Below are 26,654 nucleotides of genomic sequence, written 5' to 3' on the forward strand. Positions count from 1 at the left end.
TATTCTTTTTGTTAATCACCCAAAGCAAAGTAGAGCTAATCCCTCGAGTCAGTTGTCTTTTATGCCTTTTTTTTTTTTTTTTTAAACTTCCTGTGTTACGTAATTCTTTTTTTAATATAAAAGGGTCTTGCATTCATAACTTCACATGCTGGGGGGTTATAGGCCAGCTTCTAATTGATCTGTTTGCCTTGAAACACGTCAGAAAATTCAGAGAGTTTGCTCAGAGAGCGAGCTGAAAATTTGGAGCAGATGTTTGTTTTATAGGGGGGAGAGAGGGGGGGAAAAAAACCCTACCTTGAAAAAACCCTGGTTGCATTCTTGCTTTCAGTGAAATGAGCTCAGTCCCGTGGAGGTGGAGGAAAGCCGTCGCCTGAGTAAAAGAAAAGGCAGGAACTGTAAAATATGAATACAAAGTGACTCTGAAGGGTGGCTCGTACTCGCCTCATCCTTCCCAACTACCGGCCTCCTTCGTGAGTCCACCGAAGCACAGCTTCGTTTTTTAAATTATTTTAATTTTTTGAGGCCATCTGAATAAGCTGAGGGGCTGGGAGCTCTTGAGAAGCGAGCAAGCCAGGAACGGCTTTCAAGCATAAACAAACTTCAGAGTTGGATCTTCTTGGGGTGCACCAGCGGGTCCTCCTCCTGCTCCACCACCCCAGGGCTGCAGGATGCGGCCCCTCGGGCGGGCAGGGGCTGGCGGGCGGGGAGCTCGCTCCCGGGGTGCCTCGAGCAGGGGGTGCAGAAATTGCTGGTGTGGGAAGGTGGGAGCGTGGCTTGTGACGGTCGTAACGGTTAAAGCTTCCCCTGCTGAAGCTCTGCCGTGGGAGTTTCTTGAGTGAGGGTGGTTTTTTTTGTGTCATTACCAGTCCCCTTCCTGCTTGCTAGGATATTTGTGTTAAACTGGGGAAAGCGAACGAGCCCCGCTCTGCCTTCACCTCCAAACTGAAACAGCCTCTTTCCCTCGCTTTACATCCCTTCGTCCTCTCCTTTCTCTTCTCAGTAGCGTCTTCCAGGAGGAACAGGTTAGAAGACCCCTACTCATGCAGTAGTAAGACACACCACAAATCACCTCCTCCCTTGGCATCTCAAAAGCTTCTCTGCAACCTAGAGAGCACCTAGAGGTTAGCCGGCTGGCAGACCTGAGCTCCACTGCGGACCCGCACCCACGTTGTCCGTCCGTCTGCTTCCTTCGTTTGCCGGTCAGCCACGTGGAAGGTATTGGCTTGTGGGTTTTAAGCTCACTAATTAAAACGTGCTGGAGAGGTTTTGCGTTGTGTCGGGCTGATTACTTCTCGGCTCCGCCGAGGGCCTGAGTGCTCCAGGTTTTTCGGGGCAGAAGCGATGCGGCTTGGCTTTCTCCCTGCCTGCTAGGAAGGCAGGCAGCCGTGTTGGCTGGACACCATCTGTGGCGAGAGGAGCATCTGAGTAAGCTGGATCGAACATCTGGCTGTGCAGAGGAGCACCTCACGTGCTCGGTGCCGTCACCTCCCACCTCCGGGGGCAGTTTTGCCATGGGATTTCGTACAGGACTTTTAAGGTGCCCCATCTCCGAGCTGAGCCAGCAGTCGCCCGAGCCGATCTGTGACCTTTTTACTGCTCTTTGTTTTAGCAGCCTTGCCTGCACAGCGGGGGTAGTCTTTCTTATCGGCGAAGCGTTTGCTCAGCTCCGTTATCTAATCACGGTGGCGCGCACTGCGAACATCCCGAAGATGAGCCGGCTGTCAGCGATGCCCATTGCCTGTCCCTGCGCGAGCAGGCGTGTGACCTTCTGCGTATCTTGCAGATTGCAGATGGAGGAGAGGCTTGCCTGCAGTCTCAGCAGGAGTCTGGGGGGGAGGCGATGCTGAAGTCCCCGTCCCCAAGCAGTGCTAAGGTCCTTGTCCCCAAGAGTTGCGTGTGGTAGAGCAGGCTCAACCACCGAGTTGCCCCAGGGATGCAGCCTTCGTTTAATTTTTGTGATCCTGGGATCTCGGGCACTGCCTTTTGGCTGGGACCTTCCACTCCGGAGAGCGCTGGGACCATTGTGTCCCTTGGGAAGTGACCCAAGGGACACCGCTGCACCGTGATGGGCAGTCTGGCCGGGATGTAAAACTTGCCAACACTTGGGATGGGGCAGGGGCTCTCTGAGTACAAGCGCTCAGCTGAGACTGCCTTACAGCTTTGTACAGACTTTTTTGTACAGATTTTTATGTTGCACAAGCTTCTGCTTGTGTCCTGCCCTGACCAGCTGCAGCAGCTCAGCCCGTGGATGGTCACTTCCGAAGCTGCTGGAAGTGGAGCACGTTTGATCGTGTGTCCGCCTCCTCTGTCTCTGCCAAAGTGGGATTCTGCTGGGGTCGGCGTTGCAAACGGTTTGTGCTGAGCATCTCATCCAGGGCATGAAACTGGTTGGCAGGAGCTGTGAGACTGCTGCCAGGTCGGCCCGCTGTCGAGCATGGTGGTTGCCAGTCCTGCATGGCTGTAGAGATACAGCAGGACCACACTGTTGGTGGGCCAGAGTTCGTTAGATGAAGGAGCCAACAACAATAGTCTCTGCTTAATGGCAGGTCAACCAAAAGCTGGGCTGGTGGTTTGGCTTGGGAGGTGTGTGACAGTGCTTCTCGGAGCTGGGTGGCCTGGCTGGGACTGCAGCGAGCCCCTTGTGCTGCGTCCCCGTCCCTGAACTGGTGCAGGTTCGGTAGGACCTGGTGTAAGGCACGCGATGAAGGAGGGGTGCGGGGAGTCCAGGAAGGGCTTGCAGCATGTGGTGAGGAGGTGTGGGGCTTCGATCGCAAAAACCCCGTGCAGCTCTGAGTTTAAACCGTCGGCTGAACCTTGTTATACAATAAAAGGAAATGTCTGCAGTCAGTGGAGAAGACTTTTTGTTCTTTTCTAGTGTGCTCTGAGGTTTAAGGGCAGTAGAAATCAGAAATCGGTGGGGCTTAAATTTTGAAGTCCTTACAATGCTTTTGAAAAGTTACCCCCACATCCTCCCGTCTTCCCCTTGGCCAAACAAGCTTGGAGAGCGGATGGTGGAAGACGATGCTGACATAGAGCAACTGGAAGACTATCTATCTAGAGAAGGGTAAAAGAAGAAAGGTTTGTGTGTTCAACAGATGCCTGCAGCTGTATGGAGAAAATGATTTGGTATCTGTCAGCCAGGGATGCTCACAGAAACCTGCGACCGTCCCAGCCAACACGTACCTGTGAGGCTTGTCAGCTCACTCGGTCGCGGTGTTTGCTACTGCTGGCTCCGTCCCGCTGTATCGCGATGAGATCGGTTTAATATCTAGCACATCCTCCGCGTGGTGACTGTATCCTGCCGTGCACGGGGGTGGGTGGGTGATCTCATGGCTTTTCCTCCGCTCCGACGTCCCTGCTCATCTCTTCCGCCGAGCGTGGTTTCTCTACCGGAGGCGTTACATCAGGCAGCGGAGGGAAGGTGTCTCCCACACCAGGGAGAGCCCTCGGGAAGGGGACATGGTGACACTGGCTGTTCCCGAAGGGACTCGGTGCTGGAGAAAGCTTTCCTTCGAAATGGTTTTAATCTTTAAGTTTTGAGGATTTTTATGTTGCACAAAGAGCTGTTTTACATGGAAAAAGCTTTTTGACATTGATTCAAATGAGAAACTTCCTGATTTCTGAGAATTTTCTGCCTTTCTGAAGATCCCCCAGCACTTGGAGCTGCAGGCAGGGCTGTCTGCTTCTGCCCGACGGCTGTGCCCGGCTCATCCCTCCTGTCCCCGCTCTCCTTATCTCTGGGCACCTCGCTGCCTCGTGATACAACCCCATCACATACCAAACACCTCGATTTATCAGACGGCGGGAGGACACGTGATTGTGGAGCACCCTGAGCACCCAAAAGGCCAAGGGCTGGCGTCTCTAGCAGAAGCTGGCACCTCTCAATCTGTAGAAGTCAGCAGAGCTTTACGACGCTGACAGCCCGTACTCGGAAAGTCTCTGTGTTTTTCAAACTGCTTTTTAGCTCCATCTCTGCTGCCTGTGTGGTCTGGCGGCTCTTCAGCTCGGCTTGGAGCTGGGGGTCCTGAATTGGGCTGGCTGGAGAGCTGTGGAAGGCCTTCCAGAGTCTGGAATGGACCGCTCCCTTGCTTTCCTCTGCAGCTCCTACCTTCTGTTTGCAAACACTTGTGGTTCTAAGGTTTTGGTCAATCGTGTCTTCTCGTGCTGTTAATACGGTGCCCGCCTGGCCGCCCACAGGCAGGCAAACCCACATTGTTGTTTTAAAATTGTCCCGGCGAAGGTCGTGGTCCAGCACTTGAGCTTCCATGAATGGGATGCTTTGCTGAGCTGACTTTGTCCACTGGCCTTGAGGATGCAATGGCAGAAGGGGCAGGACCCTGCTTAACGGGTTGGTTTTTCTCTCCAACCCATTACAAACGCATTAATTTTCTATTTTTTTGGAATGTGACTTTTTTTTCTGCCTTGACACATGAAATCGTCGCGCCCAGAGCTGTGCTGCCTCGCATTTGCAGCTCAGCCTCTCTGCTCACTGCCGGTCTTTACCCGCACGGGGCTACCTGCCGGACTGCTGCCTTCCCGCAGACGCGGTCGCTGCTGGTCCTTGGGGCAGCGACCGCGGGGTAAATTGTCCTCAGGGACTGAGGTTGCCTTGGGTTGCCTTTTCCCTCTAGCTTCAAAACCCATCACCCAGGAGCGGGATGCGTGGTCACCGTGCTGCGGTCCATCCCGCTGCGCTGCCGGGATCGTGGCTCCTGGAGGGGTGGGTGCGGGAGGGCTGCTGCGCTTTCGGCGGCACGCAGCGATGCTGTGGCTGCTCTGCTGCCCCCGGACGCCATGAGCTGCTCCAGCGCGGCAGTGCCCTGCTCTCCATCTCTGCTGGAGCTCCCCTGATTCACTCTGCGGTGCGCCTTGCTCCTCTCCTCCCGGGCTTGAGCTGTGCAGGGCCCCATCCTGCTCCATTTGAGCATCTATCCACGCTAGGGCCAGACCGGCCAGGGTTGGAAACCGTTGTCACCGAGAAGGAAGGCTCTCGCGGCAGGCTGTGCCCTGCGGGGACGCTGGGCAGAGCAGCTGCTCGAGAGTCTTTTTCCTGTTTACTTGCTCCCAGAAGTACCGGGTGATGTGGTGATTAAAGGACATCCCTTCTGCGTGTGCCGGTGCGTCCTTCATCCCTCCTCCTCGCCCTCTCTTGGGGGTGTTTCCGCATGTGCAGCCCCCAGCCCATAAGCCAGGTCAGATAGCGGGGGTGGGGGGCTTGGCCGTGTTGGGAGCACGGGATGTCCAAGAGGACTTTAACCCCCTTGGCACCCTGCCCTGTAAATCTGCGCCTCATAAATCTGCTTTCCAGCTGGCGGAGAGGTGGGGTGGGGGCTGGCTCGGTTTGTTTGCTGAGCGTTCGGGCGCTGCCTGACGTGGTCCTTCTCGGCACGAGCGAAGGGCAAGGCTCTCGTGCTCCTGGGCTGCATCAGAGCAGAAGCAGAGCCTGCTGCCTCGTCTCTCCGAGCTGCCGTGCTCGGGTACCTCTGCCAGCGCCCGTCCCACAGGCGTCACTCATCCGCCTCTGGTTCCTCTGGCCAGGATCCCGGGGTACTTTGGATACCCCCCTCTCCTTCGAGCCTGCAGTCCTTGTGCTGCTCATCCTTGCCAGCTCACAGCCCTCCTCAACTTCAGAGGACCAAAAAGCTGCCCCAGCTCCCAGAGCAGACCCCGAGCGGTGCCGGGCTTGCTGGGCAGCAGGGAGTTGGTTCTGCTGGGACACAACTTGGCTTTATGACCCAGCAAAGCAGCAGAAATTGGTTTGTTTTTTTTTTTTTTCCTCTTCAGTGTCTCATATGTCATTTAATGCCTTGTGTCAGCCTGTTCTCAAGGTCTTGCTGCTGGTTGGAGTATGATCCCTGTAATCCCCAGCAGCTCAGGCTCTGGGGCATGTTATGAAAAGGCCTAGAGGTGAGGGCATGAAATTTTGGAGCATTGGCACATCAGGTTTGGTAGGAACCATGGAGCAGGTTGGTGTGCAAGCAGGCGGAGGTCTCCAGTTTTGGGGACCAAATAAATCCCAGGTGAGGTCATTAAGAAAAAACCAAATGCAAGTGGTAGAGGAGCCTGGCATGAAGACCATCACCAAGAGCTCCTGCTTCTCCCATGTAAACTGAAGATACTGTCTCCTGCTAGGGCGGTGCGTGGCTTAGGTGGTATCTGCTCAGTGCCTGGAGATCTTCAGTTGGATGGTGCTGTAAGAAGATGCCATTGACTGGTTACCAACCGTACCCTTGCCTTGGCGATGGAAGGTGAAGCCAGCACCATCAGTGGTCCCATCGTGGCTAGTGTAGATAGAGCAAAACTGGTGAAAAAGGAAGGGGAGATTCATTGTTTCCATTTTTAACCGCTTTGGGACAGAGCAGGTTTGATTTCACCAGCAGCCGCTCTGGTAACTCTGCCTGTTTCTCTGGTTCACGGTGCGGTGGGTGGAAGGGACTCGTGTGGAGAGTCCGAGGAGGAGGAGGTGACACGAGGAGGTGCCTCAGCTACCCCCTGCGTTATCAGTGGAGACAGTACAGCCCGCTGGCCTCTCCCGCAGATAATGGCACACAGGGAGATCGAGGGGAGGGCACATCTGGAAATCACATCTGTGCTTTAGTGAATACTCGGTCCTTGCTGTCTCAAAACAGCTTTGGAGTTGAGCATGGTGGGGGAAGAGGTCGGGCTGTTGTGGTGACCTCAAATGGCTCAGCAGCAGATGGGATCTTTATCCTATTCTTCTCTTCCCAACTTTACCCTGACACTGAAGAGCTCCTGGCAGGGACAGCACGAGCCATCTCCCTGCTGCCCCTTGAATGTCCTGGCCAGCAGTCGTCTTTGCTGCTAAATCACTGTCACGGAAACTTGGTTGCATCGACTGGTGGGATGGATGAAGACTGAGTCATGGCATCTGAACATCACTGGCATTTACGGCCAGCGTGACAAATCTTTTCTGTCCTTCAGTTTTCACTCCTCGCCTTTGTGCCCTCTCCTGGGGACAGTGTGTGGTTACTCTTGTCTCCGTTCGCTTTGTGGTGGGGCATGGCTCCCCGGGCATGAAAGAGTCAAGAAGGCACCTATATTGGGTGCAAAAATCCCCAAAGAGCTCCAAGGAGAGCTTGCTGCTGTTGGACACCCAAGTCCCCAGATCCACCTCTGCCCAGGCTTCCTCGTTGGCCCTGCCAAGCTCCCAGCTGTCGTGCTGTGAGCTGCTGAGCTGTGCCTTTGACTGCACTCAGGAACCGCTGGATTGCCACGTCTGCCCTTCTTCCCTGCTTGTTTTTTGTCAGTCTGCTTGGTCCCATCGCCTTCCCCTCCCAGGCGGCGCTGGCAGTGGGTAGGAGTCCTCCAGCTGGCTGAGAGTCTGGGGATGTCGGCGACCCTGTGAGCTCAAGGAGAGGGATGCGGGGATGTTGCACAGAAGTGCTCCCTGTTGGGCCCTTCGATGGGAGACACCTGCGCAGGGAGCAGCTTTCTTGAGCATCTCGCCCCCTTCCATGCCGAGACGCAGCGCTGTGTCGGGTCCATCGATCCATCCCTGCCCTCTGCGGTACCTCTCGGATCTCCTTACCACTGCGCGTCCGCCCGGGAGGGAGGGAGGGCGGGAGGGGCAGGCTGGAGGAGCTGGGCTCTCAGAACTTCAGCTTCCCCCGTCCTCCCACCATTTTGTTGTCCTCCTGTAAGGTCATTACATTTCTCGCCCAGGCAGGGCTGAGGGGGATGGAGCCCTCGATGCCACGCAGGAAAAAGGTCACCTTGGGGGTGGCTTGCGGAGTCATCCCTAGACAGACAGTCTGTCCAGAAGCACCGGTGCTGAGCTTCCCCTTTCCATTTGAGTCAGTGGAAGCTTGCGCCTCTCAAACAGACCAGGCTGACGACTGAAGGGTAGCTCTGCAGGCTGCCGCCAGCCTTATTTCGTCTGGAGAAGAGAATAAGAATTCTCTTATTCTAAGAGAATGAGGCCACCAGCCTTATTTCATCTTCAGAGCAGCGTCTGTGCAAGCAAATCTGGGGCTTTACTCTAACTGGAGTCGCTCTGCTGGTATTTGGGGTGGAAACGTGCTCCCATCTCCTGCATGGTGAAGGTTCAACCAGTCCAGGACTCTCATGGGTGCCAGCCTTGCTCGTGGGAGTGGATATGGCCAGCAGCCCTGGATGCCCAGCTTGGGGTTCAGCACAATCCAGAAATCCCAGTACGAAACCCCACAACTTCGCTCAGACAATATTTCCATGGAGGACAAGAGGGAGCCCCGAAGCACCCCAGGAGGAGGATGGTTGGGGCCCTCACCTGGTGTTTGCCATCTAGCTGCCTGTCTCCATGAGCTCCCCACCGCTGCCCTCGCAGGGCTATGCTGTGGGGACAGGGTGACATGTCGTTCCCTCCCCCGGGATCCCTGGTGTCCAGCAAGGGGGGATGTTCATGCTTCCCAGACCCAGCACTGAGCTGGGTGAATTCTGCACCGTGAACTGTGACCCTGCTTTCATGCTTTGCAGACTAGTTGTGCTGCTTGGGGTTCACCCCTTCTCCTACTGGCTATCCTAAAACTGGGTGCCTGCACCCTGCTGTAGACAGATAAGGTAACCGCTAAGAGACCCCAAACTGCAAAGTGTTGGGTGATGGGAGGTACCTGGGGGGAGATATCAAATGGACTTGCCCTGTTCTTTGCTCTTCCCAAGGTGTTCCCTGCTGGCTACCCCAGAGATGGGGTATGGGCCAGATGTGCTCTCTCCAGTAGTCATGGAGGAGATGTGTCTTCTAAGAAGTTTCTTCCCACCTACCTTGTGCACTCGTGTAGGGCCGGACTGGAGCGCCCATCCCTCCTTGGGCTGCGAAGGGAGCCCCAGTGACTAGCTTGCATGGGATGCTTCCATGGGAGAAAGCTTGGGGGAGACTGGGAGAGCCAGCAGGAGCTTAGCATCCTGCACGAGAAGGTCATCTGCTCGGGGACGAGAGCCCGGCTGTGGGACTGGGGCAACGCTTGCTTTTTGCATCTAGCAAGCTCCCCTGTGTGCCCTGCAAACCCCCCTGCCAAAGGCCCTGCCGGGAGCAAAACAGCCTCAGGGGAGAGAGGAGCCGGGAGAGCAGAGAGCCGGTCCCTCTGGGGAGGTGTTCCCTGTAATAACCCTGCTAATTAACTGGCCGGTAGCCGGCGTTAGGGCAGGATGCATTAGGGGATGTCTCCTACCCCCATTTCTCCAAGCCTGTCTTCCTCCCTCTCCCTGTTGGTGCCCGGAGGCAGGGCTGCTCGTGGGACGTGGAGGGATCTGGGGACCGGGGGGCTCCTGGTGCTTCCGCAGGGGCTTGGGCTGTGACTGCAACAAGTGACCGTGTCTCGGGATCGGTGTCCTACCTCTGCTCCTTTGCTTTATTTGCTGTTGTGGTTTCTTGTCTGGCTTTGGGATGGACACACTGGTGCGGTGTTTGTAGCAGAGCCCAGTTTGCTCTGGACTGATAAGCTCCCCTGGTGACATGCTTCCCCCGGCTCCAGGGGTACAACCAAGGGGGCTGTGCAGCAGAGGCTGCGGCAGGAGCTGGAGTGCTTTGCCCGAGGCCGGGCAGCCCACTGGAGGCAGAGATGGATCCAACGCCACCTTCTCAGCTGCGCTGGGGCCAAGCGGTGGTGATGGATGTGGTGGCAGCGCTGGCACGGAGGTGGCTCAGGCCAGGTGGGTCTGAGCGTGAAGTTCTCCCTCGAAGGCTGAGACCAGCAGAGTGGAAACTGCCAGCCTTGAGGTCCCCGGTCTGTGCTGGGCTGTGGGCAGAGGCTGTGAGGTAGCAGCATCCTGCGTTGCTCACTTGAGGGATCAGCTTTGGTTTTTTAACTCGTATTTTCTTGCAGCTGAGAGTGAGCAGGAGAGATGTGCTGACAATACAGGATAGGCAGCTGCCAGCCCACAGCTCGCTCTGCTTCTAGCATCAGGAGGATGTTCGTGAGCTCTCGAAGGCCACCTGCCTGAGGCTAAAGCTGGTGGAGCAGCAAGGTCTGGGTCAGCCTGGGGAGAGGTGAGGAGCAGGGTGACGTCTGGGCAGGACCTTTGCCTCCCTGCTCCAGCCTGTAACATGGGTGCGCGAGATGGAGGAGGGAAGGGCGGTTCCTCGCATCCTCTCCTCCGACCCGCAGAGCGATGCAGCTGCATAGCATCTCCTAATCTCCCTGTGCATCTCCTCTAGTTTCCTCTGCAGTTGATAAGGATTTTGGGGGGGGGACGGAGAAACTGGAGCTGAGAAGCTGCAGGACACGTGGCCCAGGGGCGCAGCGGAGGCAGCGGCAGCCGGAGGCACGGGCAGGAAACACCGGTGCCCACAGAGCAGCCACGCGGAGCAGCCTGCGCGTCCCTGCGTGCCCCGCGTGGGCTGCCCGGCGTGTGCTGCCGGCGCCTGGGCAGAGGTGCCAGCTCCCAGGGCAGCGTTGAAGCTCTCTGCCAAATCCTCCTGCTCCACGCTGATTGACGGAGATCGTTGAGAGGTGAGCCAGGATCTGAGTCAGGATCCAGGCTAGTCCCGGTCATCCTGGCTAATTGGGAGCTCCCTGTCGTCCCATGTCCAGCCCGTTGAGCTATTTTTTCCCCAGCATCTTCTCTCCCGAGGTGCTCCCTGCATGGGTGTCGCTGCTTCTGGGCTAGAGCTAATGCGACAGTTGCTTCATAGCAAAATGCAGTGGCTCGGAGCAAAAACCGCTGTTTGCTGATGCAGGTAGCAGGTGAGATAAAGCAACTTGGAGCAACCTGAGACCCAACTGAGCCGAGTCTGGAAGGGAAAATAGCTTTACCTGCATCTTCTCCTGAGGCAGGAGAAGTACCTGCATGTTGCAGCAACTACAGCAGTGGGACCCAACGGGCCCCTGAGCACCGGGGTGGCTGTGTCCCTCCCTGGGACAGCAGTGGGGGTGAGAGAGCTTTTTGCAGGGGTTTTGGTGCCTCACTAGAAGGGCAGCATGGCCATTTTTAGTTCGTAGAGGATGAGGGATTCGCTGGGGCACAGGGCGCTGCTGGTTTGGTGTTTATGTTGGCCTCCATGGATGCCTCAGCCATGCCTCCTGCCCTCTGAAGAAGTAGGAAGGTCAAATTAGAGGCCTCAGCTGGTTTCTTGTTGTCCTGTCTGGATAAGCCATCTGTTAATGGCATGGGATTGTCCGTCGGAAACCTGATAGCTGATGCACAGCAACGCTGATGGGAGGCAGCGAGTGCGGCCGGGAGGAGGATGCAGTAACCCCATCGCTGCGTCTCTGTGCAGAGACATTTAATTCACCGTTACGCTGTCTGCCTTAGTCTCCTCTGTTAAGGGAAGCTTGGGGGGTTGAGAGGTTGAGCTATCGTCACTCTGAAAACCTATACTAATGGGAGACGCATGGCTCTTCCCTCTGAAATATGTTTCTAATCGGTTGGGGTTACTGCTTTTCTTCTTGCGGAGGGGATATAGAGTGTGGGACCCCACTTTTTGCCTTCATTATGGGTGCAATTGTAAGAGCCACCTTAATTTTTGCAGTCCAACAAAATTCAAGCTCGGGTAGCTACTGTCTGCCCGATTCCTCCGGCATCCCCGATGGACACGGGGATGGGTCCGTGCGGGGACAAAAGCCAGGCTCGCCCGGAGCTTTGCAGGCAGAAGGGGCTCGATAAATAGCGAAGGGCAGGCAACAGAGCTCCAGCCTGCGAGGTGCTGAAGGCCCTGGCCCCCGTCCAGCAAAGCACTTAGCGCACGCTCGACCGTTCCCCTGAAATCATGGGGGATTTTTGGTTGGGGTTTTTGTTTGGGTTTGGTTTGTTTTTTTTTTTTTTTTTTTTTTGCTGAGCGGTGTTTGGTTGCAGTCAGCAAATCCGAAGCATTGAGCGGGTGCGGAGCAGCCGCGGGCTGGGCAGGGTTGCTGGCGGGGTGATAAACTGGCTGGTGAACCCCGGCACGAGGAGGTTGGCTGCATCCTTCCAGCCTCCTGCAGCTCTTGGCATCTAGTGCTGGCTTCAACATCCATTTCAGGGGGCTTCCACTGAAATATTAAGAAGGAGATGGCGCTACTTTGTTCTCCATGCTGTTGCATTATAGATTTCTCTTATTTTTACCCACGCGCACGACTCGTGTCTTTTCCCCCTCTTTTTCCCTCTGCACCTTTCCCTGGGACCTGACTGCCCAGCGCCCCTTCCAGCGATGGGAAGCCTAGGGATGACCGCAGGGTTGTGCTCGGTGGGATCCACCATGTTAAACAGCAGGAAGATTTTGGGTTTTTAAACTCTTTTTCTTTGCCAGAGTGAGTAGCCTGGAGGCTTTTCTGCTGCCCCTGGGCAGGATCAGTCCGTGTCAGGCAGGTCTGGGAGTGACCACGTGGCTGTCACTGCACTGTCCCCAGGGAGAGAGGCTGCACCCAGCGATGCTTGTTGAGAGGGTGGGTGTTTTCTTGGAGGCTGTCCCCAGTAAATCCATCCTGGAAGGTAATCTGGGCTAAACCCTCTTTTTGTCAGTTTTGGGTTTTGTTTTGGGGTTTTTTTGTGTTTTTTTTTTTTCTTTAATCAGTTTTACATCTTTCCAAAAATCCTCTGGAGATGGAGATTTTGCAACCCTCGGAGCCCGTTCCAGGGTGTCCTTATCCTTACACATTACAACACCCTATCCATCAGCGGTTAAGCGAGGCTTGGATGAAGTTTCAGTTTTAAATGACTTTAAGGGTGGATCTGGTTTTCATGTAACCAGAGGGTAATTTGGTTGTGTGTTTTATTTTTTTTTCTTAAATGGTGCGGGGGGTGGATCTGGGGTCAGCTTTTTCTTTCTGATGCAACCCGCTCCTGCTGAAGGGAAGGCTCTTTGCCCAGAAATGTGACCATGTCCTTTTTTTTTTTTTTTAAGTGCTGGAGGCAAGTGGAGGGCCAAGCCTTTCTGCTGGTGGTAGCCTGGGGAGAAGTTTGGGAGCCTGTGAAGGGCACAACCTGTTTGCACGGCTCAGCGTGCAACGTGGAACCATGTGAGGAGCTTAGAGCATCTCCGGGCTGGATGGGCTTTGCTGCCTCCTTCCCAGAGCCTCTCCTGGCTGCTGCCTGCACACCCGCCTGGGAGGGCTGGAGGACAGCCAGCGTGCTCCAGGCCTCCCGTCTCATCTGCTGCTCGTCTGTCCTTGCTCGCTGCTGGTCCCTGCTCTGAGATCTCAGCCCTGCCAGACCACAGCAGGGTTTATATTCCAGCAGAGAGCTTCCCTCTACCCCTGCCGTTGCTGCGGCACCAAGTTCCTCCTCCTCTTGCCGCTATCCGCATGGGATGAAGACCAGTTTCTACCTTCAGTGTCTGAAGGTGTCTACCAGTTTCACCAGCAGTGTCTGCTGCCTTCCACAGCATGGTCTGGGAGAGGGCGGCTGGGGAGGAGGAGATGTGGCTCACCCCAGTGACAGGGTACTTATCTTTGAAGGATTCATCCTGGATTACCTGCCACTTGTTCCTCTGCCTGGGCATGCATATGACCCGCGGTGCTGGGGCCCCACCAGATGCTCATCCCCTAGTCTTTGGCCGCATCCCTGGTAGGTCTTTGCCAGCAAGAACCCATGGTGGCACTCGTGGGCCGCTGTCACGGAGCCCACGCCACCGCTCACCTGGGGAGCTTGCTGGTGCTGAGGGTGGCGGAGCGGTGGTTAGGTGTCATTTCCAGCGCGCACTCCGCAGTTCTCCATTCATTGCACTCATGGAGAACCTCTGCTGCGCTTCCACCTCGCCTGCCCTCTCCTTTTTAATTTCCACTCCCTGCTCAAGGTTCCCCTGCCTGCCTGCCCTGGGGGGTCCGGGCTCCCCCCACAACCCTCCCTGCAGGATTGCAAAGCCGCAGGGCTCTGCCCAAGTAAACGCAGGCGCTGGCGAGCAGATCCAAGTGCCTGGGATCAGCAGCCCACAGCACTTGCTGTGGCAGCCACGGTGGGAGCAGCTGGGGGGGACTAAAAGACAAGGGTGGCCCAAGCCCGGGAGCGCGGGGAGGCTGCCGCGGGCGCTGGGTTTCCTGTTTACCGGCAGGAGGGCGGCCGGGGTGCGCGGAGACGGCTGCGTTCGACTCGGGGCCCTCGCATGCCGCAGTGGAAGTAGTTAGGGCTTGGGGTTTGGTTTTTCGTCTGGAATAACGTGCCTGGCGGTGGTGGGGACAGGCGGGAGGATGGGGAGAGGTGGCACCCGGGTGTGGGGGAGCGGGGAGAGCAAGGGGAGATGGGGCTTGTAGGCTCTGCCTTCGTGGCCTGCAGGCCCGCGAGCCGGTCGCAAGCTTTCCTGCAGCTTTTCTGCCAGTAGCAAAGCTGAGGTTGAGCAGTGCTCAGCCCAGGCTGCAAAACCCACCCGGAGCAGGTTTTGCACCGCTCGGCTGCGGCAGCGAGCCCTGGCTGGTGCTGTGCGAAGCTGGGGTTACCCCCAGGAGCTGCAGCAACTCACGGAGCTGACACGAGCAGAATTAGCGAGAGAAAACCCCAGCGAGACCTGGGGTAGAGCAAGATGTCTTCACCTCTCCTTCCCCCGTGCATGGCGGCTCCCTGACCTGCGCTGGCAGAGGGGAGGACCCGGGGTCGGTGCAGGGAAGCAGCGTTTCGGTGCTTGCTTGGTCGGGATGGTGGCATTTGTGCTTGCTGTGCTTCCTGCTGAGAGTCATTTCCTTCCATGCTGCAAGGGGGCCGGGAAGGTGTTTGAGTCAGTAGAGACAGCGGGGTTCGAGAGGCTGATCTGCTGCTCTGCGGCAAGAAGAGGGCTGCGCAAACCAAACCCTCACCCGCCTTCTCCCCGGCACATGCAGGCATGTTTGGGAGGATGAGAGAGATGAGCAAGCAGCTGCAAGCGTGCGTGGGCTGGAGGTTTTTTACCCCGCTCCCTCCGGGTGCACGGTCCTCGCAGAGGCTGCCCTTCGCCCTAGGAATTCCCTGCGTGCTTCTGTCTTTGATAAGCGCCTCGCTTGCTCCAGGGCTCTCTCCATTGCGTGGATTTTAGGTATGCAGTTTGTAACAATAGCCGTCTTACTACTTACTTACTAACCCGCCGGTGCTCCGTGCAGCGAGAGGTGAGTGCAGGGCATAGTTAGCCCGCTGCGGCATCCCAAAGCGGAGACGAGACGCTTGCAGCGTGATGCAAAGGAAGGCCGTTAATATTTTGGCACCTTCCTTCAGTAGTTACTGCCTGGTAAACTACCATGAAAACCCAGCTGCCAGTTCTTTCCCACCGCGTTGGTCAAGCCCTGCATCCTGCAAAGACAGGATTAGTCTTCAGCCCTGCTGTGCGTGTCCTGGATGCAAAGACCTTAACTGTGATACGGTTTTTTAAGGTCTAAAATAACACGCTGTGTCACTAAGGATGTGAGCACATGGGCAGGTTACGGCAGGGCACGCTAACGTTTGAACTTCCAGCCAGCTCATTTCCAAAGGGTAGGTGATGCCTTAAAAAGTCACACCCTTGCTTATTTTAGGGAGCTTGTCTGTCCTTCCTTTGCAGCTCCAAGGAACCGACTCTTTCTGTGCTCTTGTCCCGAGTCGATGAGCTTTGGAGGATTATTGCAGTGGTCAGTCTGGATACGTCCTGTGCCAGGTAGTGAGCGGGCTGCCATCACCCCCAGACGCACACCCACGGTGTATCCTGCCGAGAGAGGATCCCACGTTCCTCCTGTGGGGTTTACGAGTCTCCCCAAAGTCAAGCCCGGTGTCTGGCTTGCCGTGGTGTTCGTTTGGAGCGAGCGTTGTCTCTGGCAATGCAGTTCAGTGCTGTTGGCTGCTGCGGCGGGTGATGAGCAGGTCGCATTTCTGGCTAGTTTTAAACTGCAGTAAATTGAAATGAAAGGCCAGTCGATCCACAGTGAGTGCAGTAAGTGGAGTTTAATTGGGATGAATTACACGCCAGGTTTGCAGTAATCTCCGTCCCACATTGCTCAGAAGCATCATCTGCTTTGGAAACGTGACTCAGAAATGTTGTTATTTGATTCCCCCGAGCATTTAAGAAACTATTTTTCCAGGAAGCAAAGATTCTTGGGTTTGGGGTTTTTTTTTTTCCTTGTTGCTGTTGTTGTTGTCTCTTTGTTTTACGGCAATGAGAGTCCTTTCCCAGAATTTTCTCCGGGGAGGGAGGCTGCGAGATGCTCCCTTACCAGCGTCTCTTCAGCTCCTTCTGGCTTGGTGTTTAACGCTCGGGCATGCTCACAGCTGCCCTTTGCAGAGGAGCACAGCTCCCAGGTAGCTGGCTGGAGTTATCTGCTCCTCTTCTCCACGAGCCACAGCTGAAGCTGCCAGGATGGTGTTGTAGCCGCACCATCGGATTTACCACCCACACTGGAGCCGGGCAGGTCTGCCTCCTCGCCCGCCCCACGCCTGGATTTGCCCTGCCCTTTGCTGCCAGGACCTGCCGGGGTCGGCTCTCGCCACCCTGGGCTGTCCCTTATGGTCACACTGCTGCCTTACCTTGGTCACCTTTGGGTTGGCCCACCAGGGACAGCTGCTGAGGTTGCCTACAACCTAAGGAATATCCTCAGAACGGTGCTGTCCCCGTGTCCCAGAAGCCTGCTGTGATGGTGGTGCTGCCTGCCCTGCCCCAGCCATCATCTGGTGGGCACCGTCTGGGGGTTTCATTTGGAATCATAGAATAGTTTGGGTTGGAAGGGACCTTTAAAGGTCATCTAGTCCAACCCCCCTGCCACAGGCAGGAGTGTCTTCAACTAGATGAGGTTGCTCAGAGCCCTGTCCAACCTGACCTGTTTCCAGGGATGGGGATTTGACCATGACTTGGTTGCTTGCAGTTCATCTTGCCCTCTTCAGCCATTCCCAGGAGGAAGCACGTTGACATTAGGGACGTGCATGAGAATAATAAACATAAGCACAGCTCCCTGGAGTCACCAGCCCCAGCCCTGGCCAGGGTAACACGCTGTCCAACTGAATGACCAGCTTCATGACCCGGGACCCTGCAGTCTCCCATCTGGCAAGAGATGCAACTTTCTGAGCTTTCCTCTGCAATCTGGGCTTGCCCTCTCACAATAGCCCCCCTCTGCCACTGCCACGGGTTCAAAAAGAAGCTTTTTTGTTTTAAAAAAAAATCCATGGGACTCGTTTTATGCGTACGATACAAAACCGTGAGAGGTGGGAGCCCTGAGCTGTTATCGTACCTCCTCAGCTCTAGTTCTGACCAGCACCTTGCATATGTTTGGGTTGTTGATACCAGACCTCCCTGGTGGTGTCTGTAATTCAAATGTTCTCTGGAGATTTGGTTGTTTTCATGCTTTTTCTAATGTTGTCTCTCTGGAAGGTGTTTGGCGGTGAGGTGGGGAGGGGGATTCTGCCTGGAAGCATGACGGGGGTCGCTGCAGTCGAATCTGCTCCAGAGCTGTGGCAGATCCACCACAACTGGATCTCCAGAAGTTGGGCTTGGTTGATCCTTGCACTGTGCTTTCTTCTGTGGCCTTCTAAACACCACCCAGAGATGATAAACATTTCATCCCTCTTTGGCTAAGGAAGACAGAGCTTTCTTGGTGAAGATGGCGCCTGTATGAAGGCAGGGACTGCCCTGGGCATCCTGGTAGTGCTGGGAGGAGCTGGGAGGATGCTAACAGGGCAGGGGGAGATGCCAGAAAATGCAGACATAATTTAGGGTGAAAGTGGGGAGGGGGGAGGCAGGGCCACCATCAAGTTGTTTAAACCAAGAATCAACTCAAGATTCAGGAGCGGATCTTAAATCTATGGTGTCTGTAAGACGCAGTAGCTGCAAACAGGTTTTCACCCAGCTGGGCAGGAGGCTGCGCCCTCAGAGGGTTCACCTCTGTAAAAAAGCTTTCTTTAAAAAAACAAAAAACAAAAAACAAAACAGTTGCTGTCTTGAAAGACAAAAAAAAAAGTGCAGTTTGCAGAGGTATGTTGGGTGGAGGAAGAGGAAAGCGTGAAGTGTGAAGCTGAAGGGCGAAGGAGCTTGCAGTAGCGGTAGCGCTGCCCTCTGCTCATCGTGCCTGGGGATCGCCGCGGGTGAGACACCCAACTGTTCTTGGGGGGCACAGAGGTAAATAGGGGGGTGGTGGCTGGGGAGGCTTCCTAGGGATCCGGTAAGAAGGAGCTGTGCTTACAGGCTTTGTGCGTGCACAACCACACGCGCGCGGCGAGAGAGATGTGCAAGATAAGTGGTGAGGTCTCTGTGCTGCTTTGAGAGGTTGAGGAGCAGGCTGGGGCTCTTGAAGGGCTTGTCAAAGGGGAGAAGTGCGGGCAGCTTCTCTGGGAGGACCCGGGCACCTGTGGCTGTGCCGAGGACCAGGCTGGCGGTGCTGTGCTAGAGCTCTGGGTGGCATCAGCGGTGGCAGGAGAGGACTGGGAGGCTGCCGTGATGGTCACTTGTTGCCATCAGTGAGTCCCTCTACAAGGCACCATCCCCAGCAGCTCCCCACTGTCCTCGGATGTCTGGCAGCTCTCTGCCGTCCCATCCTTGCTTTCCAGCAGAGCCAGGGAAACGCAGTTTGCTGTTCAGAGCCTGGTACCCCAGTGCCGTAGGCATGCCTGGGTCTGCCATCCTGTAATGGGTGGTAATCCAGCTCTCCAGATGACTAAAACCGCTTTATCCGTGCCCTTCCTTCTCCTCCATCTTCATGGGAATTTGAAGCTATTCGCTGAACTCCCCTTTTGTTTTCCCTTTCTCTTAGTGGATATTCGTGAAATCAAAGAGATTCGTCCAGGAAAAAACTCACGTGATTTTGACCGGTACCAGGAGGATCCATGTTTCCGACCGGACCAGTCTCACTGCTTCGTTGTCCTCTATGGCACAGAATTCCGGCTGAAGACCCTCAGCTTGCAAGGTAAAGCACTTGTGGCCCCGGGACTGTGCCAGGGCAGGGTTGGGCAGGCACCTCATCACCACAGGAGCCAAACTTCCGATGCATCCTTCCACGAGTGGGCTGGAACATATCCCTGGGCAGATGCTCTTTTCACCACACGAGGAGGTGTCTTTGGAAGAAGGGGACACCGGTTCCCTGAAGGGTACACATCTAATCCCTCGTTAAGTCAGTTAATTTGCCCGGTAAACCCAAAAGTTGGGTGAACTGAAGCCCCTAGTTCAAATGCGCTTGAAATAAAGTGGTTTATCTCAGCTTGCCGTGTTGTTCATCAGCTGCGTTGTGGTAACTGGCCCCACGCATGAAGTGGTAAAACCTCGCTCACTTCTGCTTTGCAATTCTGAGCGAGAAAACGCTGCCGGTGGCAAACGGTAACTCGGGAAACCTCGGTACCTCTGAGGTGTTGATCTTGACTTTCCGCTGTTGACTTAAGCTGGACTTGGAGCACCCAGCTTTATGTTTTGCTATTGAAAGAGGGGAGGTTTATGCTGTTGAGTCTCCTCCCGTTCAGGTGGAGGACAGGCTCATCATCACTGGCTGCAGTTCAGCTGACGGGCGATATCTTTTTCTGCTACCAGTACGCAGTCTTGTGTCCTGTTTAAACCCACGTAGACGAGCACTGATGGTGGCAGTCATGCCGACTCCTTAACGTCCATGGCAAATCTGCCTTCTGGCTAGTGCTGCGGGACACGGGGACAGAGGCAGCACTTCTGCCCTCAGAAAGGATGGAGCTGCTGACGGGGAGGTTATGGAGGAGCTGGCACACAATCCCAAGCTGGTGCTGGCCTGTCACCCAAGCCAGCCAGAGCATTACTGCCTGGGGACAAAGATAACCCCCCAGCTCTCGGGAACTGGAGGGAGGAGGGAGCGTGACATGGAGGGGCGAGGGGTCCAGCCAGGCACGGACCCCCCCCGGGAGGGGAGCAGGAGCTCGGCAGGGAGAGGAGCCGGCCAGAGCATCTGCACGGGAGGGAGCTGTTATCAGAAAGGGGATGAAGGAAGGAATAGGGGATATGAGATGCTGGGGATAGTCCCAAGAGGTTTGGGTTGGTGATCAGCTTCTACATCCCTTCCTCCCATTTCTCCTGTGCACTTTCCACAGCCACTTCCGAGGACGAGGTCAATATGTGGATCAAGGGGCTGAACTGGCTGGTGGCAGACACTCTAAGGGCTGCCACCCCCCTGCAGATTGAAAGGTGAGGAACTTGTTGTTTTGTTTTTTTTTTTTTTCCATCCTTTTTTGACAGAAAAAGGTGAGCACGGTGACAACATCTCGTTCCCTCTCTGAGCCGCGCTGACCTGGCACTCCTGCCTCTGCACTCGAGAGGCTTCATCCCGTGGACCCGCTGTGCTGCACCGTCCATGGCCAGAGTTTGATCTCACGTGCACGCAGGGAAAAGGAGCTTTACCACGAAACAGATGTTTTTATGTGTGCGCAGCCTGTATTGTCTGTAGCAATTCAGGCGTGTAGAAGAGAATACCTTTGATTTTTTTGTCTTCTCTGTGGACTCACTTTCAGGCAGAGACAGTTTTAAAGGGGGGCAGGTTGCCTGCATGAAAATAGGGTAGGCTGCCTCTGGAAGGGGAGCAGAGGCAAGTTCTCTGGTGGGAAGGAGGGCTGTGGGAGTGGACGGCGTGGTGTTGAGCATCTTCCAGAGACAGCAGCAAACCAAACGGGCTTGTTGTTAAGGAGCTGGGGCTAAATGTGTGCGTGTTTGTGCCTTTCTGTTTAGGTGGCTTCGGAAGCAGTTCTACTCGCTGGATCGCAACCGGGAAGACAGGTAAGAAGAGAGAAAACCCTCGCTTGCACAAATGTGTACATTCATAGACGGGTTTGAGCTGGAAAGGTTTAGCTTTGACTTGAAATCCCAGCCTTTGCTTTGGATTTTTTATTGGGTTCTTTAGGTTTTTAATTTTTGTTTCCGAGGAACCTTAATTCAAGTCCCAATACTTCCCTGGCTGATTTTCACTGAATTAAAAAAGCATCAAAAAATTGTCTTGTTTCCCTGACCTATTTCCCAGCTGTTTAGACCCAGTAACACCTTGAGAGCCCATGGCCGTGAAACACCTTCACCCCCAGCTGGCATCACCCGAGGAAGCAGCCACCAAAGAGCCAGCCCGTCAGGGCTGAACTGGGTTGTGTTTGTTGCTCTCCACCCTCTTTGGTTTATTCTCCTCCTCTGAGGTCCATGAGGCCATGGATCATCCCGCTGCTTGGCTTCTAGGCTGATGGGCTGCAGCAGGGCCACTACTTGTGGGGTTCTTGCGTGAATGCTTAGTGATGTCCTAGCATGGAATGTCACGCTTGAACCCGTCATGAGAAGATAAGGGAAGGGAATTGGGTCATGACCTGTCATGAGGAGTTAAGGGAAGGGACATTTCCCTGTCGAGGAGGCGAGTTCCACCACGCTCTGCTTTCTGCCGCCGCCTGCTTTCCCCAGCCACACGCCAGCTCCCAGTCTCCTCTTCCCGGGGTGCTGTTATTTCCCTCCTTTCATCCCTGGGACACACTTTTCCCCCGTGGCGTTAACTGAGCCCATTACCCTTTCAGCATTGATTTCTGTGTTACGGTGCTCCCCTGGGGTAGGGGGATTCCTCCAGTCCTGTCTGGAGAGGGCAGTGCTGGAGACGTCGCTCACACGTCAGCTCATGCCCCCCGGCTGCGGCGGAGCACCCGGGTCCCATCTGCCCCTTTATGTGCCCGGGTGCCCAGGCAGGGCTCACTGCAGAGCACCGGCTCCAGAGCATCCTCCGCTTGGTCCCTGCCAATGCCATTGATCTCACACTGCTACCGATTTCCATGCTTCACCCTGAGCCCTGGAGTCCTCCTCACCCTTGCGGCAAGCTCCTGCCAAGAAACTCGCCCCGCCAACCCGGCTGTCTGTGCCAGGGGCACGCCGCTGGGGAGCCGTGGGTGACCGCGGTCAGACAGGTCGGTCCTGTGGATCGGCAGGCGAAAATCACTGCTCTGTACTCATCAGGAGAAGCGAGCGGGTCCTCTCATCCCGCTTTGGTCCCCACTGCTTGTCCCTCCCTCCCCGCTGCAGCGTGCTGCCCCGTGACAGCCAGGACAGGCAGACGGCCCCGCTGTCGGGCAGCCGGGGGTTAACGTCAACCTGTCTACATCTCGGAGCGGAGCAGGAGTGTGTTGTGTAAGGGAAATCCCGCTGCGTTGGACATTTTTGCCTTTGCAATGACTTATATTGTGGCGTGGCGAGAGCACCATTGGGTGCACGGGGATTTTGCGGAGGAGGGATAAACCCTCGCAGAGGCAGAAAGGGAAGGAGAGACGCCTCTAATCTGTTGCAGCTGCTTTGCATATGCCACACACCTTTCAAATCCAGACTTGGGTTTTATACGCGGTGTATGGTTTTCAGTGGTGACCGGGCGTAATATTTCCTAATTCAGGAATGGAGAGCACTGAGGCAGGTGCAGGGGTGGCTGCGTGGGGGTTTTGGAGCATGAATGCAGGAGAAATGGAAAAAATCGGTCCTTTTTCTCATCTGGTTATACAGTAAAACGGATTAAATGACATTCCGACAGGACAAAAGAGATTGTATGTATAGATTCGTCTGCCAGAGGCATGGTCAGCGGAGCTGAATGCCAGCCTGTTGCATCTCTCTTGTTGTTTTTCTTAATATCATCTTTCTACTAGCACTTAGAATTAAGGCAGCAAAATACAATGTATTCCTTACCTGTCAACCAAGGGCAGAGGTTTCAATGCAAACTGCTTAATTAGCAGAGCTGCTGCTCCAGCCCAGGCAGCAGAAGGAGCAAAACAGCGACAGAGGGGGAATGCGGAAAGATTTTGGGTCTCCCCATTTTACAAGCATCCGTGTGTTTTCTGCGAAGTAGAGGCAGCAGTTATGGGACATATACATCTCTTGGATGAAATCTTTGCCCTTATGAGGTGTTTCAGCATTAACTTTGGTGTCACTGGGCTTTCTGCTTTTGCTTCTCAGCCTGGAAATGGGTTTGAAAAGGGAACAGTGAGTTGTGGTTTTTTTTTAAAAACACTTCTTTTGCAAACCATCCTTGGTCCTTTCCCGAACAGGCAGGTTTTTGGCAGCTGAGGAAATCGTTCCCGGCATTCGTGTACCCCGCGCTCGCCCCGCGCCCCAGCCTCCTGCGCCGGAGCCCTTTCCTTTCCGCCTTCTCCCGGCTGGGTGCCTGTGCATACCTTCCAGCACGCCGGCAGATGTTGGCTGTTTGCACTGGCTGCTGGGCCTTTGGGTATTTGTTTTTCCAAGGGAGGTTAGGTGGAAAGAGGAGGATAACAGGATGCTGGGGTTTTTTTCCTAACTGCTGCGGAGGAGACTGTTTCACCTCTGGCTAGGAGAGCTGCCCATGGCTGGGAGCAGAGTTACAGCACTGGAGGCGGGCGGGGGGAATGTTTTCATCCCCTGTGGGAGGGCTGGGTCTGTCCTTCAGCCTGTTTGTCATGAAACCTTAAAAAACTTCCGTAGAAGAAATTAGTTTATTTATTTGGTTTTTACTTTCTAGTCTCAAAATACTACCAAGCTGTTTATCCAAGATCTCCAACACTTTACTGTGTGTTATTAATAACGTTAAATAAAATCCTTCCATAGCCCATCCTCCTTCCGAAGCAGAGAGGGAAATGCTGGTCACAGCTTTTACAGGGTTTGCTCTCGCCTCTCCTGGTGCCGTCACATCCAACACCTCCCTGTGAAACAGCCCAGCATCACCACAGCCGGCTCTCCAGCCCCATGCCTGCTGCTGGTCCTGCTGCTGCAGCCCCTCCGGCTCTTTTTCCAAGAGCTTTTTTGCAGCCTCAGCCTCTCACCAAGGGGGGATTGCTGCTGGGTGGCCCTGGGGACTCTGGGTGTCCCGTCAGGGGTCCCACGAGAGCTGCTGCGTGCTGTGGTCCTTGACGCGTGAGGGCATCTCTCACTGTTGCACTGCTGGCTTGCTCGCTCCCCCCCCCATCACCCCATATCCCTGTCACTCAGGACCCCGTAGCTGGGACCCCCCTGCCATGGGGGGTTGCACAGCACCCTGCACGTGGCCATGGATGCTGGCTGTGTTGGAGAAGGGAAAGGGCAGGCTCCAAAACACTCACCCTGAGCCCAGGGGTAACTTCTCCTGCTGGGGGAGGTGGAGGTGCACGGGGGGGACAGCAAAGCTGCCGCTCGTGCTGAGAGCTGGCTCTGTAGCTCATGCAGCTGGGAGGGAAGGGGAGGCTGGTGCCATTTGCCAGCTTTTTTTTATTTTCCAGCGAGTGGCAGGACGCTGCCTGCACGCTCCTCGGCTGGCCGGGTGCTGGCCTTGGGCACGGCACGGGAGCCGGGCCAGCTCCTGCTCTGGCCGTGCGTGCGTCCCGGTCCCCCGCAGATCTGCGCCCAGAAACAAGGGCTCTCTGTGTCCCGCCGGCTGCGGCGGCCCTGGTCTCTGCAGCGCCTGACACCAGCGGGTTTCTCCCTCTCCTTGGGGCTCCCTCCATCCCTCCTTTCTGTGTCGTTTGAGATCACCCCGTTTCCAGGGGAGAGCGTAAAAGAGACGCGGTTCACACTGCCCCTCTGCCTCGCTGCAGGTGACGGCACGACCGCTGCACAGGACATCTGCCCTGGCATATTTATATTTGCGCCATGAGCGTTCCCAGGGTCAGACCTGCCCTATGCTTTGCGGGATGGGGCAGCATCCTGTAGGGTCCTGAGCTCCTGCTCGCTCAGTGGGGGGCAAAAATAGCATCTGTGATTGCTGGGGCAGACTCAGAGGACTTGCTTTTAAGGCAGGAGCTGCCAGAAAATGATTGCACGCAGAGCTCTCCGGCTTCTTAAATCCTGCAGATGGGAGACATCCACGTTTTTCCTTGCTGCAGGGCCATCGCCCCGTGGGGAAACAACGCCGGAGCAGGCAGGGGCAGCCCAGGGCTCCTTGCTGCCAGCCTCTGCCCGCCTGGGTGTGGGATCCCGCTCGGGATTGGCACCGGAGCCCTCCCCAGTCCGGGAACCGGGGTGTTTGGTGCGAAGGGCCTCGGGGGGCGGACAGCCGCGCCGGCTGCCCCGTGCCAGCGGTGTGTGTGGCAGTGGCTGGGGGAACGCAGCTGGGCACGACGTGGCGGCGCTGTGCCTGTGGCTAGACAGTGAAAATGGCTTTTTTTCCTCTCGTTAGGATAAAATTAGCTGGGTCCAAACCACTTGCCAAGCCTGTCCTCCTCCAGCTCCTTCTGCAGGCCAGGGAGTGGGTTTTGGAAGGGATTTGGTCACCCAGCATCCATGTTGGGGCACAAATACTTGAAAAATGCTTCTCCCCAGTCGTTCCTGTAAAGCAGTAGGCACTGTGTGCCCATTGCGGCAGCGGCTCGAGTGGGCTGAGGGTGCTGGGACTCGCCCTGCAGTGTTAGGAGCGGTGTTTGCAGTTCCCACCGGGATGCAAGCACCTCTCTCTGCTCCCCACCTGCGGCATAGATGCAGAGTTCCTTGGGGTGCAAAACGTTTTCCTGTTCTGCCTTTGGTCCCAACCCCGGCGTCCTTCTGGGGTCTCGCCTCCGTCCTTGTGTGTCACTTGGGCACGGCCACTCAGTGCATGTGGTGTCCCAGGGTGAGACCCCTCCGTCCCAGAGCTGCTGAACGTGTTTCCCCTCTTTCCCCAGGATCTCCGCCAAGGATCTGAAGAACATGCTGTCTCAGGTCAACTACCGGGTCCCCAACATGAGGTTCCTGCGGGAGAGACTCACAGTGAGTGTGTGACCCCTCCGCTCTCCTCGTTTGCGCTGGGGACCCTCGGCAGCCCGTTGCCTGCCTTTGAGCAAAACCTGGTGGTGGTTAAACTCCCACGGCACGTTTGCATATTGCAGAGGCTCCCAGCCTTTCCCGGGAGGGCCCCCACCCACGGCGGCGACTGAAGAGGTGCCAGCTCCCACTGGGTGCCGCACCCTGACCCGTTTGTGGCCAGCGCCCTCTCTTCACCCCACCCTGCCTCCCCCGCTCCCCGCATCGCTCCTGGCTCTGGTCTAGGGCTTTGCCCTGGTGGGGTGGAGCGCAGGATGGGCAGCGAGGCCAGCTGGTCCTGCATCCCAGGTCCTGCATCCCACTGCCACCGGGTGACAGGTGACCAGCTCTGCCAGCATCACTGCAGACCCAGGAACGAAGGGTCATCTCCTGATGAGCAGCCTTTTCCACCAGCGCTGAACTCCGAGGCCAGAGAGCGGTGTATCCAAAGGAGGGCACGCGCTTCGGCTCTTCCAGTTGCCAGACACTTTGGATGCTCTCTGCAAACAAAAATTAAAATGATCCTTTTGTAACTATTCAACTAAACGATAACGCTTTTTAATCAGCACTGTGATGCCTTTATGTGGGTGAGCTGGGGGAATCGCGTAACTCTGTCAGGGTGTGCCTGTGTCCTGGGCACCGCGGGGTCCCACTGGCCCCAGAGAGATGGGCAAAGGTAGGAGGCAGGGTCTGGCCAGGTTTTGGCCTTTCCCTCCTTCTTTTCCCCCGGGAATCCTGGTGGGAGGAGACATTCCTCGGGCCGTGCAGAGTTGCCCGTGGCCCCTGTAAAACCTCTGTTGTTTTTGTTTTTTTTTTGCCACAGGACGTGGAGCAGAGGAACGGGGATATCACGTACGGGCAGTTTGCACAGCTCTACCGCAGCCTGATGTTCAGCGCCCAGAAAATGGTAAGAGCTGAATTCTCCAGGGCCAGCAAGGGGAGGGAGAGACCATATTTGTTACCGGGCATTCCCTCTTAATTGCCTTTTTAACCCTGCTGCCCTCAGCTAATAGCTCTTGTCTCCTACCTCTGGGCCGGGGATGACAGGGAGTAAAGAAGTTATTGCTTTAGGCTGGTTAGCACGGGGCTGCTGGGGACGGGGGAGGCGGTGTGTGAGCAATGGCTGTAGGAAAGCGGAGCTGCGCAGTGCTGGTTT

At 55.9% G+C, this 26,654-nt stretch overlaps 1 protein-coding gene across 4 annotated transcripts in view; it reads left to right on the plus strand.

Moving 5' to 3' along the window:
• Positions 1–26,654, plus strand: part of PLCG1 (phospholipase C gamma 1) — a 49,187-nt gene that overhangs the window by 4,840 nt on the left and 17,693 nt on the right. For all 4 annotated transcript variants that reach the window (XM_075166350.1, XM_075166352.1, XM_075166351.1 and 1 more), the window contains exons 2-6: positions 18,579–18,731; positions 19,870–19,963; positions 20,501–20,548; positions 25,381–25,465; positions 26,322–26,405. In XM_075166350.1, coding sequence (XP_075022451.1) covers positions 18,579–18,731; positions 19,870–19,963; positions 20,501–20,548; positions 25,381–25,465; positions 26,322–26,405 — 464 coding nt within the window. The remainder of the gene's footprint in view (positions 1–18,578; positions 18,732–19,869; positions 19,964–20,500; positions 20,549–25,380; positions 25,466–26,321; positions 26,406–26,654) is intronic.

The sequence above is a fragment of the Calonectris borealis genome, chromosome 17, assembly GCF_964195595.1.
Source record: "Calonectris borealis chromosome 17, bCalBor7.hap1.2, whole genome shotgun sequence".
Lineage (NCBI taxonomy): Eukaryota > Metazoa > Chordata > Aves > Procellariiformes > Procellariidae > Calonectris > Calonectris borealis.